This window comes from Aphelocoma coerulescens, chromosome 4, assembly GCF_041296385.1.
Source record: "Aphelocoma coerulescens isolate FSJ_1873_10779 chromosome 4, UR_Acoe_1.0, whole genome shotgun sequence".
Classification (NCBI taxonomy): domain Eukaryota; kingdom Metazoa; phylum Chordata; class Aves; order Passeriformes; family Corvidae; genus Aphelocoma; species Aphelocoma coerulescens.
This window is the reverse complement of record NC_091017.1, coordinates 28,587,201-28,602,620: the sequence shown is the minus strand read 5'-3', so window position 1 is coordinate 28,602,620 and position 15,420 is coordinate 28,587,201. Positions and strand designations below refer to the sequence as shown.

General features: G+C 42.0%; 1 protein-coding gene across 4 annotated transcripts in view; it reads right to left on the bottom strand.

Moving 5' to 3' along the window:
* ARHGEF38 (Rho guanine nucleotide exchange factor 38) overlaps positions 1–15,420 on the bottom strand; it is a 41,462-nt gene that overhangs the window by 8,075 nt on the left and 17,967 nt on the right. The window contains exons 4-10 of one of the 4 annotated variants that reach the window (XM_069013285.1): positions 15,171–15,318; positions 12,169–12,186; positions 7,998–8,197; positions 7,362–7,495; positions 5,602–5,706; positions 4,316–4,432; positions 1,483–1,803 (exon numbers count right to left, since the gene is read on the bottom strand). In XM_069013285.1, the coding sequence (XP_068869386.1) occupies positions 1,483–1,803; positions 4,316–4,432; positions 5,602–5,706; positions 7,362–7,495; positions 7,998–8,197; positions 12,169–12,186; positions 15,171–15,318 (1,043 nt within the window). Of the gene's footprint in view, positions 1–1,482; positions 1,804–4,315; positions 4,433–5,601; positions 5,707–7,361; positions 7,496–7,997; positions 8,198–11,595; positions 11,854–12,168; positions 12,187–12,738; positions 15,319–15,420 lie in introns of those variants that run through there. The other 3 variants (XM_069013287.1, XM_069013286.1, XM_069013288.1) reach the window with 3 other exon arrangements.

Below are 15,420 nucleotides of genomic sequence, written 5' to 3'. Positions count from 1 at the left end.
TGAAGAGCCTTGCCTTTATGCTACTGAGCCACCTGCTTTCAGATGCAAATGTGCATCTCAGCAGCTATCAGAGTGGCCAATGTGCTGCAAGGCTTGGAGTAGCTTACCCCACAGCTGTGCATTTGTGCAACTGAGTGCTGCCAACAGGTTTAAAAATTGTTGGGTAACTGAGTCTCCGTCTGTGGCACTGGGTAAGTACTTTTGGTCTGTGCCTAATACAAAATACATTTGCTGATGTAAACACAAAAAAAGAAGATAATTTTGTTGCCAGACCCTCACAGAAAACAATGCCCAATACAACAGCTTTCAAAACACGAAAACGTCAAATTACAGGGATGAAATTTCTTCATGTGGAAAAAGCCTTCATTTTCCCATTAAACACCACAGCTCTATATCTTGATCCTGCCCCTTACTACAATGTGCTCTGTTCAAGCCTTAATGGAAAGGAATACTCCAGAATTGCCTCACTACAGTGTTTCCCAAGTAGCCTTGCTTCTGTTCAGGTGAGTGGATTTGTATGTGTGGAAGGCATTGTTGCAGCCGTGTTTCTCAGGGGGCTCAAGTCCTCCAGGCAAGGCTGTTCCTTACTGCTGAGAAATGTCTGCAGGAGCTTCTGCATCATATTTGGGTTTAAAAGCAACTTGATTTTCATAAAAATTATTTAATCAGATCTCCTAACTTGTTTCTCTTTTGCAGTCATCTGTGAATCTGCAGGTCTAGCAGCAAAGGAAGTGTCCATGTACTTTCTTGTAATTTCCTGTGTTTTCAGGACTAGTCAGGGTAGATGTTAAGAAATGCTAGTAGCTGCCTTCTTTTTGCCTTCCGGTAATATTCTTGCCATTACTATCACTGTAACAGCTGGAACAGTTCCATTAGGATTATTCTCAAAAAGTCCAGGTCTGGCAAAAATTCAGAACATAAGTTTCTCAGAGAGCACTCCGGAGTGATCTTATTGTGGCCTTCAGTGCCTAAAGGGGGCTTACAGGAAAGCTGGAGAGGGATATTTTACAAGGGCATGTAGTGACAGGACAAGGGGGAATGGCTTTAAACTGAAAGAGGGCAGGTTTAGATTAGTTTATTAGTTTATTGTGATCGTGGTGAGGCACTGAAATGGCTTCTGCAGAGAAGCTGTGGGTTCCTTATCCCTGGAAGCATTAAAGGTCAGGTTGGATGGGGCTTGAAGCAACCTGGTCTAGTGGAAGATGTCCCTGTTAATGGCAGGAGAACTGGAACTAGATGGTCTTTAAGCTCCCTTACAACCAAACCATTTTGATTCTATGAACTTAATCTTCACTGAGCTTGCAAAGGAAAAAAAAAAAAAAAAACACAAATCTGACTGTGCCCAGCAGAACAAATGAAATCACAAAATCAGTAAATCAGTGTAGCTTTGTAGATATGTGTCCTACATAACTTTAGCCGAAGCATACAGAAAGAAAAAAAGACAAATCAAGGCACAGCTACCCCTGTTTCTAATGTACTTACTGGAACAGGCACCACGACAGCAGAGTTTGACTGAAGTGCTGCAAACGTAATATTCCCAAGGAGGGTGATGAAGCAATGTAGGCAGTTCAACACAATCTTTTTGGCTGCTCTGTTGAATACCTGAAGTTCTTCCACTAGCTGTGCATTTAGAGCCTCATAGTCTTTCTTTGCCAGGTCCAGCTCTTCTCCAGCTGACCTCTGAAGGTAGCTGTTGTAGTCCAGCAACTTGTCATAGCGCTTCTGGATGAGCTTCTGAGGGCCTGCAAACAGGGCTTGCAGTGCTGAGAGAGGAGTCAAGACAAGCTTGTCCAGCTGAGCCATCTGGAAAGTATAAACCAGACCTACTCATTACTTTATTCATACAGTCCTTCAGACCCCATAATGGGCTGAGCCTGATGGCAGCCCATCAAGCAATCTGTTCATCACTCTTCACAAAGCATTGCTGCCAGAGCCAGTTTCAAGCAGGGTCCAGCACGACTTAGAATCTCCTTCATAACAGGAGAGGTATCAGTTTTTCAGCATACAGTGTCTGCTAATGGCAGTGGTCCCTTGGAGCATGCAGCCTGAGGTGCTGCCCCTAGGGAGCTGCCACTGGGGGAAAACAGCAAGGATTGGTCAAGTGGTCAAATAAAACCGGGATTTCCTTAACTGGAAGGCCCACACCAATATACAGTCTGAAGGCAATGAGGTCTTATTAAAGTGGCAGTCTTGAATTCTCTCAAAGCTGCTTTTCTTTTTTTTTTTTTTCTTCTCCTGGAAACAGCTGTAACTCAATTCCTGTTTAAGCAAACACAAACAATCACTTGATTTGATTAAATTAGGTTATGCTTGTTGGTTTTATCTCTAGTAATCAACAAAATTAGACACCTGGTAAAAAAACAGTCCTCCTCAGACTTTTCCATTAGTCTGTAATTGTCTCAAGGGATTAATATTGCATGAAATAAAATTTATTTTTGTAAGTCATTTGTTCAAATACAGCACCAGCTTGTAGTGAGTGAAATTCATCATCATATTAAAGCTCTTGGACATTCTGTGTGAATTAAGTTGTTGGGTTGAATGTGAGATTAAAAAAACAGCTGCCTCTGCATTCTCCAAAACATACCAGAGTTGAGGCCAGATCCACTTTAGCCCCAGAGTTTCTCTCCAAGGCCAAGATGATGTACACTGGCTAAATAGCTCCTATTTTATTTCCACCTGAAAAACTGGGCTGTGTTTAGCGAACCAATTTTTGATGCATTAAGAAAACAATTCTTCCAAACTGCTGGACCTGATTTCTGAAAAAGAGGCTACTGGGAATTTCTGCCCTGAAATTTTTCCACAAAGTCTAATGAGAGAAGAAGGTATATGTTATTGACAAACGGGAGAAAAAAACCCAACAGTTAACCTGAGCCCATTGCTGAGATCTCCCTTTTTAATAACCTTTCAGGAAAACATGTGAAGAACACCATGGGCTGTTCAGTGAGAACATCTACTCATTGTGCAATACCAAGCCGAAAGTGTTTTTAAAAACCCATATAGGTTTAAAACCCATAGGATAGGGAATCCTTGTAATCTTGTAAATCCAAGTCACAGAAATAAACAGATAAGTAGAAATTAGCAATTGTTAGTAACAATGCCCACAGTTAAAATTAAGTTGTTGGGTATTTTATTTTATTACATAGACTTTCAGAATAGCTAGGTCATGAAACAGTAGCTGTTGCAATTTTTTTTCTGTAAAGAAGTTCTCTGTTTCATCTATTGTGGAATTAACTTCTACTTTTCTTTTATATTTCTGAATATGGGGGCACCTTCCATACTGGGCACACTCACCACTGCAATGATAGAGAGGTATTCTTTATGCAATCATTAATTGTAAAGACATTGAAAATATCATTCTGATCACTGAGATTAATTTTTGAGATACTTTTCACATGTGGGAATTTCAAAGGAAAGGAAATACATCATCCTACTTCCCTGTCATTATCCTGGAGGTTGTGGTCTGTCAAAGAGACTTCTGTTTCTTGGCAGACTCTGTTTTTAGTGTTTTGGAAAGGACTGAATGGCTATATTTGAGTCAGCACTAAACTAGGAAAGTGTAGGAAACCTCTGAATTTTTCCAGCATGAGCAGCTATTTGAAGAAGCAGCCTGTCCCATTTTGAAGAGACATTTAGGTATCTTATTAGAGCCAGGCATTAGAGTCCATTTTAATTCTGAAAGCAGAAGACTAGTTGAAAAACTATTACTATTTTTTTAATTGCTCTATTAATTACTATGGGCTATATTTGGATTTTTCATGGTTTCCCTATATGAAGGATTTGACAGCACTATGTTACTATCTGGACTTGATGATCCTAGAGGCCTTTTTCCAACCTAAACAGTCCTATGATTCCATGACTATAAAGATAATGACTTACTTAAAAAGTTAATAAAGCTGAGATTTTTACAGATCTGTGATTCCAGTACCTGAGCACAATATCAATCACAAAAGTCACTCAAACTGCAAGTGCTGGTAACAAAAGTAGCAAGGCAAAGATCTGCTGCTCTTTTCTGAAGTTCAGGTGAAACAAATACAGGTTTGTTCAGGTGATACAAACTTAGCACAAAGATTTTAGTTTAAACCCAGGAATTTAGCTTGACAAGTTTTCCTTAGTTCTTCTAAGAAAAACACAATGCGTTTACGTTGTATTTTATCTTTGTTCTTACAGAAATTCAACCAAAAGCCCCACTCATCTTTCCCAGCAGATTCCTAAGCTGTTTTTTTTTTTTCTCCTTTGTGTCCTAGTCTTCTTCACATACAGCTGTTTTCTCAGACATACAGATAGCTGTGTAACACTGGACACTGCATAAACTTACAAAATCTTCACATAGATTTGCACTGTCGGTCCGTTTTTCCAAACAGTCACTGTCATCTTTATCTTGCAGGATTTCCTGAAGCCCAGTTATATTCTGGGCAGCCAGATGTATGGAATCCTAAATGAAAAGATGGTAGGAAGATGAAACCATTACAATACGTTTTAGTATACTGCATTCACTCCTGCAGCTACCACAATAATACTGATGGAATCAGACATATTTTCCATCTCTGACACCTGTGCAGCTGCTGTGCAGTTTCCAGTCACCGTGGGGTTGTTTACTGTGATAATATTTTCCTGTGCTTTGTCTATTTTAAATGCAAACTACTTAAGAATCAAGTTGTTAATGTTCAGCTGAAAAACTATGCCCTAAACTAATGAATATCCCACTGGAAATCAGCTGCTCCTCAGCAAGAAGCCAGCTTCCCATGCATCCTCAAAAGCCTCTTTTAGGGGACTAAGTAGGACTACAGTGGTGTATTTCAGTTACTCAGAATTTTAATCTCAATGAAGTGTGGATCCGTTTGGATAAGGAACTGTCAGCACCATTCCAGGCAACAGACCTCATTGGCTGAGCTCCCTGGCCTTTCCCTGTTTGCTGAACCAAACAAGGTGCAATGGTGATAAGCCCCAGCCAGCTGGTTATTGATCTTGCCTGGTTCTTCCTGCCTGGTTAGGGCACACTTACACTTTGTCTGCAAAGTGTATCTACAAAGCTGGCAAATAGTCCATGAGAGGTTGAGAAGTCACAAGCCAACCCTCAACTTTGGAGAGGAGGATTGAAGCAAAGACATTTTAGAGAACCTGAGCACTCTGTACATCTAATGCTAGCCGTCAACACAACCTAAACATGGGGGAAAGGAAGGAGTCCTTCCATCCAGAATATGTATTTTAGGACATTTTAATTCATGTGGCTGCAGGTCAGTTCTTCCATCTTTAATGAGAAGCAGTTGGTGCTCCACTGCAACAGATGAGGGTGACAACTTCACACAGAGATTTAAAGTCCTGACTGTGCCACCAGACAGCACCTTCTTCTCTGCACTGCACCTGTGGGTCTCCACAGAGCCTGCTTCTGTCAGGGGGAAAAATGCAAAAGTGTGGGCTTCAAAACTTCTTTGCCATGGGCTCAGTAATGCAGTGGCAGCACAGCTTATTTATTTAATATTCTGACATAGACAGGCCTGCATATAAATAATTTGGTGTTGCCTAACCAGTGGCAGAAATGTGTGTCAAACTGGTTATGGACAGGGTTTGTGACCACAGGTTGCAAAAAAAGCCTGTACCCACCTGGAGATGTTGTGAACAGAACGAAATGTTCTTCACACACGATTTCACAGTCTTCTCTAAACTTTGAAACAACTTTTCTTCCTTATTAAAAGTTTGATCTTTCACCTAAAATAGACATTTGCACTGTTATTTTGGCAGCCCAAAAGAGCCTGGATAATGAAAGGAACATCCAGAATGCTGCTAGAAAAATCCTTGAACTCCTCCCTTTGAAAACAGCTCAACCCCTAATTCTCCCAAGCTCCAGCTGTAATTCAATCGAAGTCAAAACCGCTGGACAACACAGCAGGGAATTTAATTTTTAATCCTTGTGGAAGCAGGGAGTTGCTTTATTACAAGCCCACTGGCGTGTGCCGACAAAACCCTTCATTTTTCTGCGTGTTGTTGCTCCATCTGAGGCAAGGATGGAGGGAAAAGGGGGATGTTTCGGAGCGGGGTGCCGGTGCGTGGGTGCCGGGCGCTCTCCCGCAGGCGGGCTGTAGGTGGAGCTGTTACCCCAGAGCCGCGCCAGCCTTTCCGCTGGCAACGCCGGCACCTGGGAACGGGCTCGGGAAACTTCTTTATGCCGGCTGGGAACACCCTGAAAACGCGGTGATTTCTGCCCATCTTTCCCTTGAGGGGCTTCAGAAATCTCAAGTCACGTCTTAGTGGTTTTGCCGTGAGGGTCGCTGCGTGTTTCAAGATATGAGTTGGGAACTTTTTCAGTCTAATTAAGCAGGAGAGACGGCTGAATCTCTAACAGATGTATTTTGGTACTAAAATCATTCTCAAATGTTTCAAGCTTAATTAGAAACAAAACAAAACAAAAACCCCACAAACCAGAAGCTTCTAAAGGAAAAAAAAATGAAAAGAAAAATCACATATCCTCTTAATCAAATTTAATTCCCTTTTTCTCTGATTTTATAGCCTTGCTGGTGTCTGTCACATTCTGAATACAAAAAAATTCCACTGTAAAAATAAATTAACAGAAAACATAAATGTGGGTAGTTTGTATCAGAGAAAGAGGGAAACCACTGATAAAAAACAAAACAGGAAAAAATTGCGTGTATCTTGTAAAGTCACATCTAGAAAGACAAGTGACCTTGTATAATCAGCCATCTCATGCAGTGAGGTGCACTGGATATCACTTTCAAGGTCATTTGTAATTGATTTTCTCTGAGATTTCGATTTAAGCTTTCCTGAAAATGTTTATCCTGCTAGGTTTTGAATTACAACTTCGAAATTATGAAGGACCACTTTCCTTTTGGCCGCCCAGCACCCATCAGACTCATCAGAGAGTTCTTTGTCTCTGTAGTTTTGATGGTTCCAGGTCTTTACACATGTAGAGGCAAACCCTGTGGCCTTTCCTAATTAGAGGTATAGCTCATTTTCCTTGGTGGATTCTGAACTTTAATGCTACAACATGAGCAAGATGGACTGAACACATTCACAGCCTTGACAATAATCATTGCCAGGGTATCTGCAAAACGCTGACCTCAGGCTGAATTTCACAAAACTACTGCTCACTTCCTCTCTGCTGAAGACCAGAACTTTGAGAAACTCTTGAGTAAAAAAGGAAAAGGTGGAGAACACATTACATTATTTTCTATTTCAATCACAAAAATCTTTCTTGTCTTCTGTGACAGTCAGAAAATGACTTTATAAATTAGACAGGAAAAAAAAGCAGCACCACAAACTCCATTTCCTACACGTTTTGAAAAACACCCAGTACAAAAGCAGAACTGAAGCTGTCAATGCAAATCTGCAGTTGGATGAGTAAGTACCTGAGGTTCTCCCCTCGTCAGTATTTTCAGATGGCTGGTAACCCTCTTGGATTTCTTGCTAATGGAGTGAATATTCAGTCGGGAAAACTTTTCTTTAAGGGTTTCATCATCATCATTCTTCCTGTACTTCAGCACTGCAGACAGAGAATTTCATTACATCAGTAGTCTGTATTTGCAGGACTTTTCACGGGGACAGGCACACAAATATGAAACCATTTGAGAGCAGACACTTTGATGTCATTTGCTGTAGTCTTGTATGAAAATGCTCAAAAGGATGAAAACCCCATTACCAACACTAGCCTTGGGAAGAGTGAAGTTAGGGCTTCAATGTGGCAAGTCTATAAAAAATATTGCTATTACTGCATCCTACTTATTATCAGTGTTTGCAACTGCATTACAGACAATATAACATGAATTCTTTCCCTGTTTTCATACTGCAGTTACTAGTCAGGTAAGATAGTTGGCTGAGGACAAGGGACATTAAGGCATCTGTTACCTTCTTGAAACTCAGGATATCACACAACGTGGGTGGTGGCACCAGGCAAAACTGATGTAGTGAAATATCTGGAGTTGAAACCTGTCTTGTAATGGCCAGCCCAAACCACAAAGAAAGAACTTACTGTGCTCTTTTCTTACCTAAATCTTTCCTCCTTTTAAGTTCATTGATGTTCACATTAATGTTTTTCATAACAAAAAGGGCATCTTGCAGTGCCTTGTGGTCAGGATGAGAAGCAGGAGTTGAGTTCAAGAGCTCATGGAGTAACAAGGGATATTTCATCAGGCGTTGCACTGGTTTGATCAACAGGGATCCCAGGTCTATTAGGTTTGGCTTTCCTCTATAATTTATACCAAAAAAATTGTCACAAAATGAGAAATTCCTTGAATTGCAGTTACCACTCAAGTCAAAAAATAAGATACATCTGTGAGGGAACAGAGGTGTTGCAAACAAAACCCTCCTGTCGCCCCCTCAATCAGAAATACACCCTGGGTCTGAATTTTCTGTGTTTTCAGAACTTAGCCGACTATTGCTTAGACTTTACCTCTGAAACTGTCCCACTCAGTCTAAAGGTGCATGTGGTATAACTTACACATCACAACATCCAGGAAGGGAGATGTAGGTGGAAGAACAAATAACAGGAAGTTTGAGAAATGTGTGTGAGCAGGGCTGTTACATCCTGCTCTGGGCCCTCAGGCTTAAAATTGCAACATCTCCACGCTGTAACTGGGATGCCTGTTCACAGTGCATCCCTTCTCACAACATCCCTGACTTGGCACAATGACCCTTAAGCTTTCCTGTCTTTCATCTGTGGTTTTTCTTTGCTGGCTGCCAGTCAGTTATTTCGAATGATGCCTGAGCTTCCAAAGGGTATCAAATCTGACCTGGGGAAATGTTGAACACACAGGATATTTACACAGGCTTGATCCAACCTGCTGGATGCCTCCTTGCATAAAGGCAAAGCAGGCAACTGGCCATGGTGGCAGAAGGATGAGAGTAGGACAGCCACAGTTTCCAGCATGGGCACAGGGATGCTCTGTGACTCTAGGCTCAATCCCCACTGGCTGGGCAGGGGCAGCAGAGCAGCATCCCCATTTATTCAAGTGGCTCAGGCCATGTAGGCCACCCTAAGATCTTGGGCCCCATCCAGCTGAACACAGGCTCCAGCCTGGTTCCAGACAAAAGCCTTTGATTACATTCTCCAGGCTGGAATGGGAGAGGCTGTGCAGTTTGCAGGCTGTCAGAACAGCCTCAAAGGAAACAGAGAAGGACTGAGCCACACGTGCCTTCATTACCTTCCATGTAGCTGGTAGAAACATGGGGTCTCCCATGGCCAGGTGGCTGAGACCAGGGCCAGCCACTGCTGGGGCTCCAGCAGCAGGACAGACATTGTCCATGGCCTCCTCTCATGACAGCACACTCCAGCAAACCAGGCACAGCTCCAGTACCAGCTACCTGGCACCTCCCCATTGAAAGTAAACATGAGCTGCTGGTAACATTGTAGAAGGCAATAAAGCACAGCAAGCTTTCCATTTGTATGCCCAAAAAGGCTCTTTTGGAGCAGAAAAGGTTTTTTTGACATTAACTATGCAAGAGTTAAGGGTAGACAAAGAAGGATTTCTGCATATGGAAAGATGAAATAACACAATGTAGAAGGAAAGTACAAAAAATAGGGAACAGCCACTTGGTTTTGCAGGCTGACATCCATTGTTTTGTGCAGCAGAAAGAGTAAAAGAAAAAAACCCCTTCATTCCCGCTTTCATATGTGTAAAAAGTACAAGAGCCAATCCTTACTGCTGACTAATTAACTAACAATTTGAATGCCTTTGAGAAGAGACATCTGCATATTTAAACCATCTCTCTCAAACAGGCATTATCTGTAAAAAAGTTCTGCATGAAAAAAAATTAACAGTAGATGCCTTTTAAGTATTCTTCATGTCCCAAAACCTTCCCATCATTTCAATCCCCCTCATTTCCCCTGTATCTTACATTAAATAGAGAGCTGTTTTTCCTTCTTTCAGCTTCTGGCAGCAATAATGAAAAAAAAAAATCTTAAATTGTTATTGTTTTCTCTGAAAAGCCCTATGAATGCAAATCTATAAAAGCTGCCTCATGAATGGAAAAATCTTCAAGTGTCTTCTCTTTATATAGTTGCACTTTGGACAGCTGCCCAAGTGATAAACAGCCCTCTGTTCGGTATCTGCATGACACACTCTTGCAATATGGTGTGAGAGATAGCAGGTTTGTTATAAGATAATGACTCCCTGGGGCACTGAATGCCACAAAGTTTGACTCATCTAATTCTCCCCAGCAAGATTAGCTGAGATAGCCACTCTCCCTGGACGAGTCCCATTTGCAATGCACCCCGTTAGGACCCACCGGCTGCTTGGCAGGACATGGCCTTGCCACACGACTCAAGCAGGAGAGAAACGCCTTGTGACATCTATTGTGCAGAAAATTAAGTTGATAATTCATTTGTGATGCTACTTCAGCCTTTCCCCCGTTACTGTGAATTTAGCAAGTATTCTAAGTCACATGTAACTGTACTAATCTCACAGCAAATTCTTACTGTAGCTCTGCAGTAAATGCAGCTGGCAAACTGCAGTGAGCTTCACGGCACAGCCTCCCTCCTGCCTCCCGACAAAACAAAGTCACTAATACTGACACATTCCCACCTGTTTAAAAAGCCCGTGGTGGTGAACTACACAAAGGCAGGTGAGGCAGGATTTGGTTTCATTTGCTCTCACTACTCAGCAGCTTGGTACAGCTAGGCTGAGGCTGGTGCGATATGCAGCTTGCCAGTTCTGAAATGGTGTGCAGGAATGAGGCTGCAGCAGGACTCGGAGTCTTGGGCTTCACGGTTTACTGTGCATGGCTTTATTTTAGTACAAGAAATGTAGGGCAAATAATTCACTGTGCCATAAGTCTCTCAAGCAAACCCAGAGAATTCACTGAGGCTGCACAGTTGTTAATCCAAGCAGAATTTAACCTATTGAGCTGCTAGCAAAGGGCACCACTGTCTGGTATTTACATAATTGTTTTCTTGATCATGCTTGAATGAAAAGCAGTCTGGGAGCAGCAACATCACAGAGCATTTGGGGGGAGTTACACTGTATTTTGCAGCTCAACGTTAATCAGATTTTTGGGAGCAGTCCTGCCCAAGGGCTGTTGCGACTGCAGCCTCTGATTCGCAGGTGATGGGACTTTTGAGTGTCCTGCCAGTGAGGTAGCCAAGCTCAGGGAGGGTCCCACAGCTAAACCTGCTCATTGCACATTGCTTTGTAAGAGCCATTTTAAACTCAGAAAGTGAGTTATCTCCTACACTCCACTGGAAACTGTTTGAAGGAGAAAACCAGACCTTCATATCTGATAGGGTTACAGAAGGCAGAACAGCCAGTCTTGTGGGATTTATGTATGTGTTGCTGTCTCACATGATCATATTGTGACCCTCTGAATATTTTGTATTTCTTGGAGTCCCACTCCATGTGGGACAGGAGTACACAAGTATGTATACCCCTTATGAAAACAAAATGCAGAAAAACTATTTTCTATCACAGATGAAAGCTTGAAACCCCCAGCTGTAGAGTTTCAACATGCAAGTCCTTCTAAGTGTATTTTATACACATCATAGTTGTAACATGCAATTGACTGACTGACAAATTCTCTGACTTTACAGGTCTCTTCCTCTCCTGCCAATATACACCACACTTGCTCCTCCTTTCTCTTAACATTTTGTCTGGGGTTGTAATCTTTCTCTTCAGTTCAGACAACCCCTCCTCTGACCTCTCACTGCAGGTAACTACAGGCAGTGCTACATTTCAATGAACCCAACCTGCTGGATGTCCAGAAACTGCGGCTGTGATAAATTCTCCTTTACAGCTTTTCACAGATGTCACATTTGGCACAGAAGTCCTTTAACCACAACTCATCAGCAGCTGGGGGAGTTTTCTGGCTAAGTTGCAATGAGCTTGTTCTTTTCTGATGTTCTTCCAGTCACTGTCAGGGGGAAGATCCTAAGGTGGGTTTCTCATATAGGGCTACTGAAGGGATTGTCAGCTTACCAACAGCTTTACCTGCGGCCCTGCCTAAATTGTAGCAGGAAGCTGGATTTCAAAGACTGACACTATGTTGTTGACAAGCACTCTTGCAGACCTCAGAGCAATCTACATATGTCCTGGAAATTTCTCCAGGTTATACTGACACAGAAGACTTGTGTTCTTAAAATTTCCACCTATATGGCTTTAAACATACTAAAGATGAATTAAGGATATTTTAAAGATTAGCTTATGGTAAAAAAGGCATAGTACTTACTCTTCTTCATATCTCTTTCTGCAAAAGAGAAGAAAACAAAACATGCATTAGATTCCTCCTAAGAGGACTTATACAGAGGCAGATTCTCAGATACACTTCAGTGGCACAGAATAGCTGTAACTGGCCAATTAACTTAGGTTTATGGCTGCTATGTGTCAGCAGAACTGCATAAAACAGCCAGAGGGTACTGGTGAATCTGACCCTATAACCTTTTGAATGGACAGCCCCAAATGAGAAAGGATTGTCAGAAACCTGGCTTTGGCTGTGAGACCCAGCCTTGTCCTCACACTGTTAGAGAAGGAAGTTTGGATCACTCTGCTAACAATAGTAAGTAACATCAAGCCATTAATACAAAAAGTAAAATTTAACATCATTCTTACACTTCACATACATTTCTGTCTACTCTCTTTAAACAGAAATGTATTTTTAAAAGAAAAAGAGTACATTTCAGCATTTTAGGGTGTAGAGTCAATGAGGCTGTTAAGTTTTTTGTAGACTACGTATCAACTGAAACCTCTCCAGAGAAGAATGATGTTGATATAAATACTGAAAGCACCAGGGACTTAAAATTGTAGTTTGCAAACATGTGCATGGAATGTTTTCCTTATGGTATGGTTTCACTCAAATGCAAGAGAACCAAATGTCTCCATCGCTGCATTAGGCTTTCCTGACATCACACTCTCAGCCACACTTTTTTGACTGCCTGCAGTCTTATCTCCTGGCCCACCAGTGCCTAGCTGAGCATCTGGAAGCTGCTGCTTTCATTGCTTCTGCACTGTCAGCATTTTGTGTGCTTAGGACGTCCCTCTGCCCCTGTAATAGTTGACCCAACTACTTCAGGCTGAAAGCTGAGCAGGTAGTTGCCAGCATCCTTTCATTTTTACCAGCTGCATTTCTTTGGCTAGGCTAGCAAACAACATCCTCAGTTTGCATAATCGCTGCTGAAACACAGGACTCTACAGAAATTGGATTTTCACATGTCTCCAATGCAGACACCTACATTTTGGGATGAATTTTTTCCTCTTCAGTCAAAAGGAATAGGAATCTCAACATAGCTAATTAAATCTGATTTGTCAGTACAGATGTGCAGAGTGCCACTCTCAAATTGCTCCTGATATAGAACTTGTTTTTCACATGTCAGATATTACTCAGCAGAGGAACAGAAGCCCCTACTAATGTCAGCTCATTTAAGATTTTTCAAAGTGGAACAATATTCTTTCCAAGGGAAAAGAAAAATATTTAACAAGTAAACATTTCTCAAAAATATTTGGCACCAGCCCCCAGTTTGTTATGTCTCTCTATGGAAAACAGCCTATAACTTATTTGGTAACAATCCTGCATAGTTTTCTTCCTAGGGCAAATATTCTCCAATGGGTAGTAACAGGTTTAGATGACCACGGTTCTGAATCTTAGTATGCACTTTCAGGTCTTACTAGTTGAATTGACTGCAATCTTTAGGCACTGGGAAAAATCACAATGTAATATACACATACCAGTGCTTTTATCACTGGTTCCTGTTTAAAGGCTAATCAGGAAAGAACAAGACAAAAAAGGCTTCATTGTAAGGAAGTCCTTGTCACTTCCTGCTAGCAAAGGCTACAGTGGCTCAGCACAAAATATCCTTTCTCTTCACAAAGCCCAGCTGTGATTTTGGAACAGGAGCACCTCTTGCTGGCTCTGGAATTCAAGTGGAAACATCCACCCTAGGATGTACATGGATGCTATTTTTTTTTTTTTTTTAATTTCCTTCCATGTCCCCTTTCCTCAGCAGCAGGGATAAATGAATGACAGTAGTGGCTTCTCTTGATTCGTCACGAAAGAATATTGTAGGCATCAGCACTAAAACACCTACTTAGGGGAGATACCTGGCCATCCATTAGCCTGAAGGCCTGAGTTTATATGAAAATTCATTTCTTTCAACTTCCAGGGTAGCTAAAACCTGAGAACCCTGCACATATGCCTTGTTATATATTTAATAGCCAGACATGTTACACAAAATAAGCTTAATTTTCAACATAACCTGTCTTCAAAGCAAACATTTCTCTTTTAGTGTTATTAATATCTTCCTTCACCACTCTTTCCAGATTTCACTTGGACATACTTCCCATCTCCTAAGTCTTGACAGATCTCTGCAGACCAATCACAAAGTAGGGTCTGGTTGAAATAGTGTTGCTGATGTACATTCCTTTATTTGTGATAGCTTTACATCCCTTCTATAAGTGTGCAGCATGGGTCTTTTCCTGGAGCTGGAGCCAGACCTCAGGTCTGAATCCATGGCATGCTCCCTCCTGACAGCTCTGTGTGATGCTTTTGGGAAAGTGAGGGGCAAGGGGATTTATGGGTGGGAAGAGAAACACTCTCCATGGAGTGGATGAGCTGGTCCCTGTGACCGGCTGCAGGAGGAAACTGTGTTGGGAGACAGATGGATCTGTTATTCAGCAACATCCCCAGTTCTCGACACACTTTCCCAAGAGGCCGGCATTGCAGCCACGGCACAAAGCACCTCCCTCTGGTGGGAATTGGTAGCTTGCTCCATGGCTTTCAAACACCCCCACCATGAGGAGCTGGGAACCACACAGCAGCTCCAGATCCTGGGGCCTTGCAGCAGCGGTCCAGAAATGCCAGTGCAGTTGAGTAGCTCCGTATTCCAATTCAAGGAGTAGACTTGCAGAAGACAGGGGGCAGCAAGTTTCCTGCGAGCTGGAAAAGGTGCTTCCAATAGCCCATGATATGATGCAGCTTTTTTTTTTTTTGCCAGTATGGGGCACTGAAACTAAGGAAAGAGCAACCTTTCTTGCGCTATTTTTGGCCATCTTAGAGAGAAAGAAATCTAATCATGGCCCCTGGCTTGTCATCTTTTTATGAAAGCAGCATAAGCCAGAGCTCCCAGCAAGCCTTATAAAACTCCGGATTTACAGGGGACCTTTCATCTACATCCATTTAAAATGTTCCCTGCCAGGCAACTGACTATGGACGGAAATCATCATTTGAAAAGATCTTACTTTAAGGACTGTACACAGTCTCTTAAATGCTGCTTCAGTTCTTCATCCTTTTCATAGGATTCCAGCATGGTGTGTGCATCATCATGGTGATAGCAATAGATTTTATATGTGTCTTCTAGTGGGCCTTTAATCTCCAAGAACACTTCCCCTGTTAAGGAGAAAAACAAAGCATGTCAAGTCAGACAACAGCATCTCAGGAGGAGTTTTATTATTCCACCACATTAGCCGTGAGCTAAAAGGGCTGGCTTCC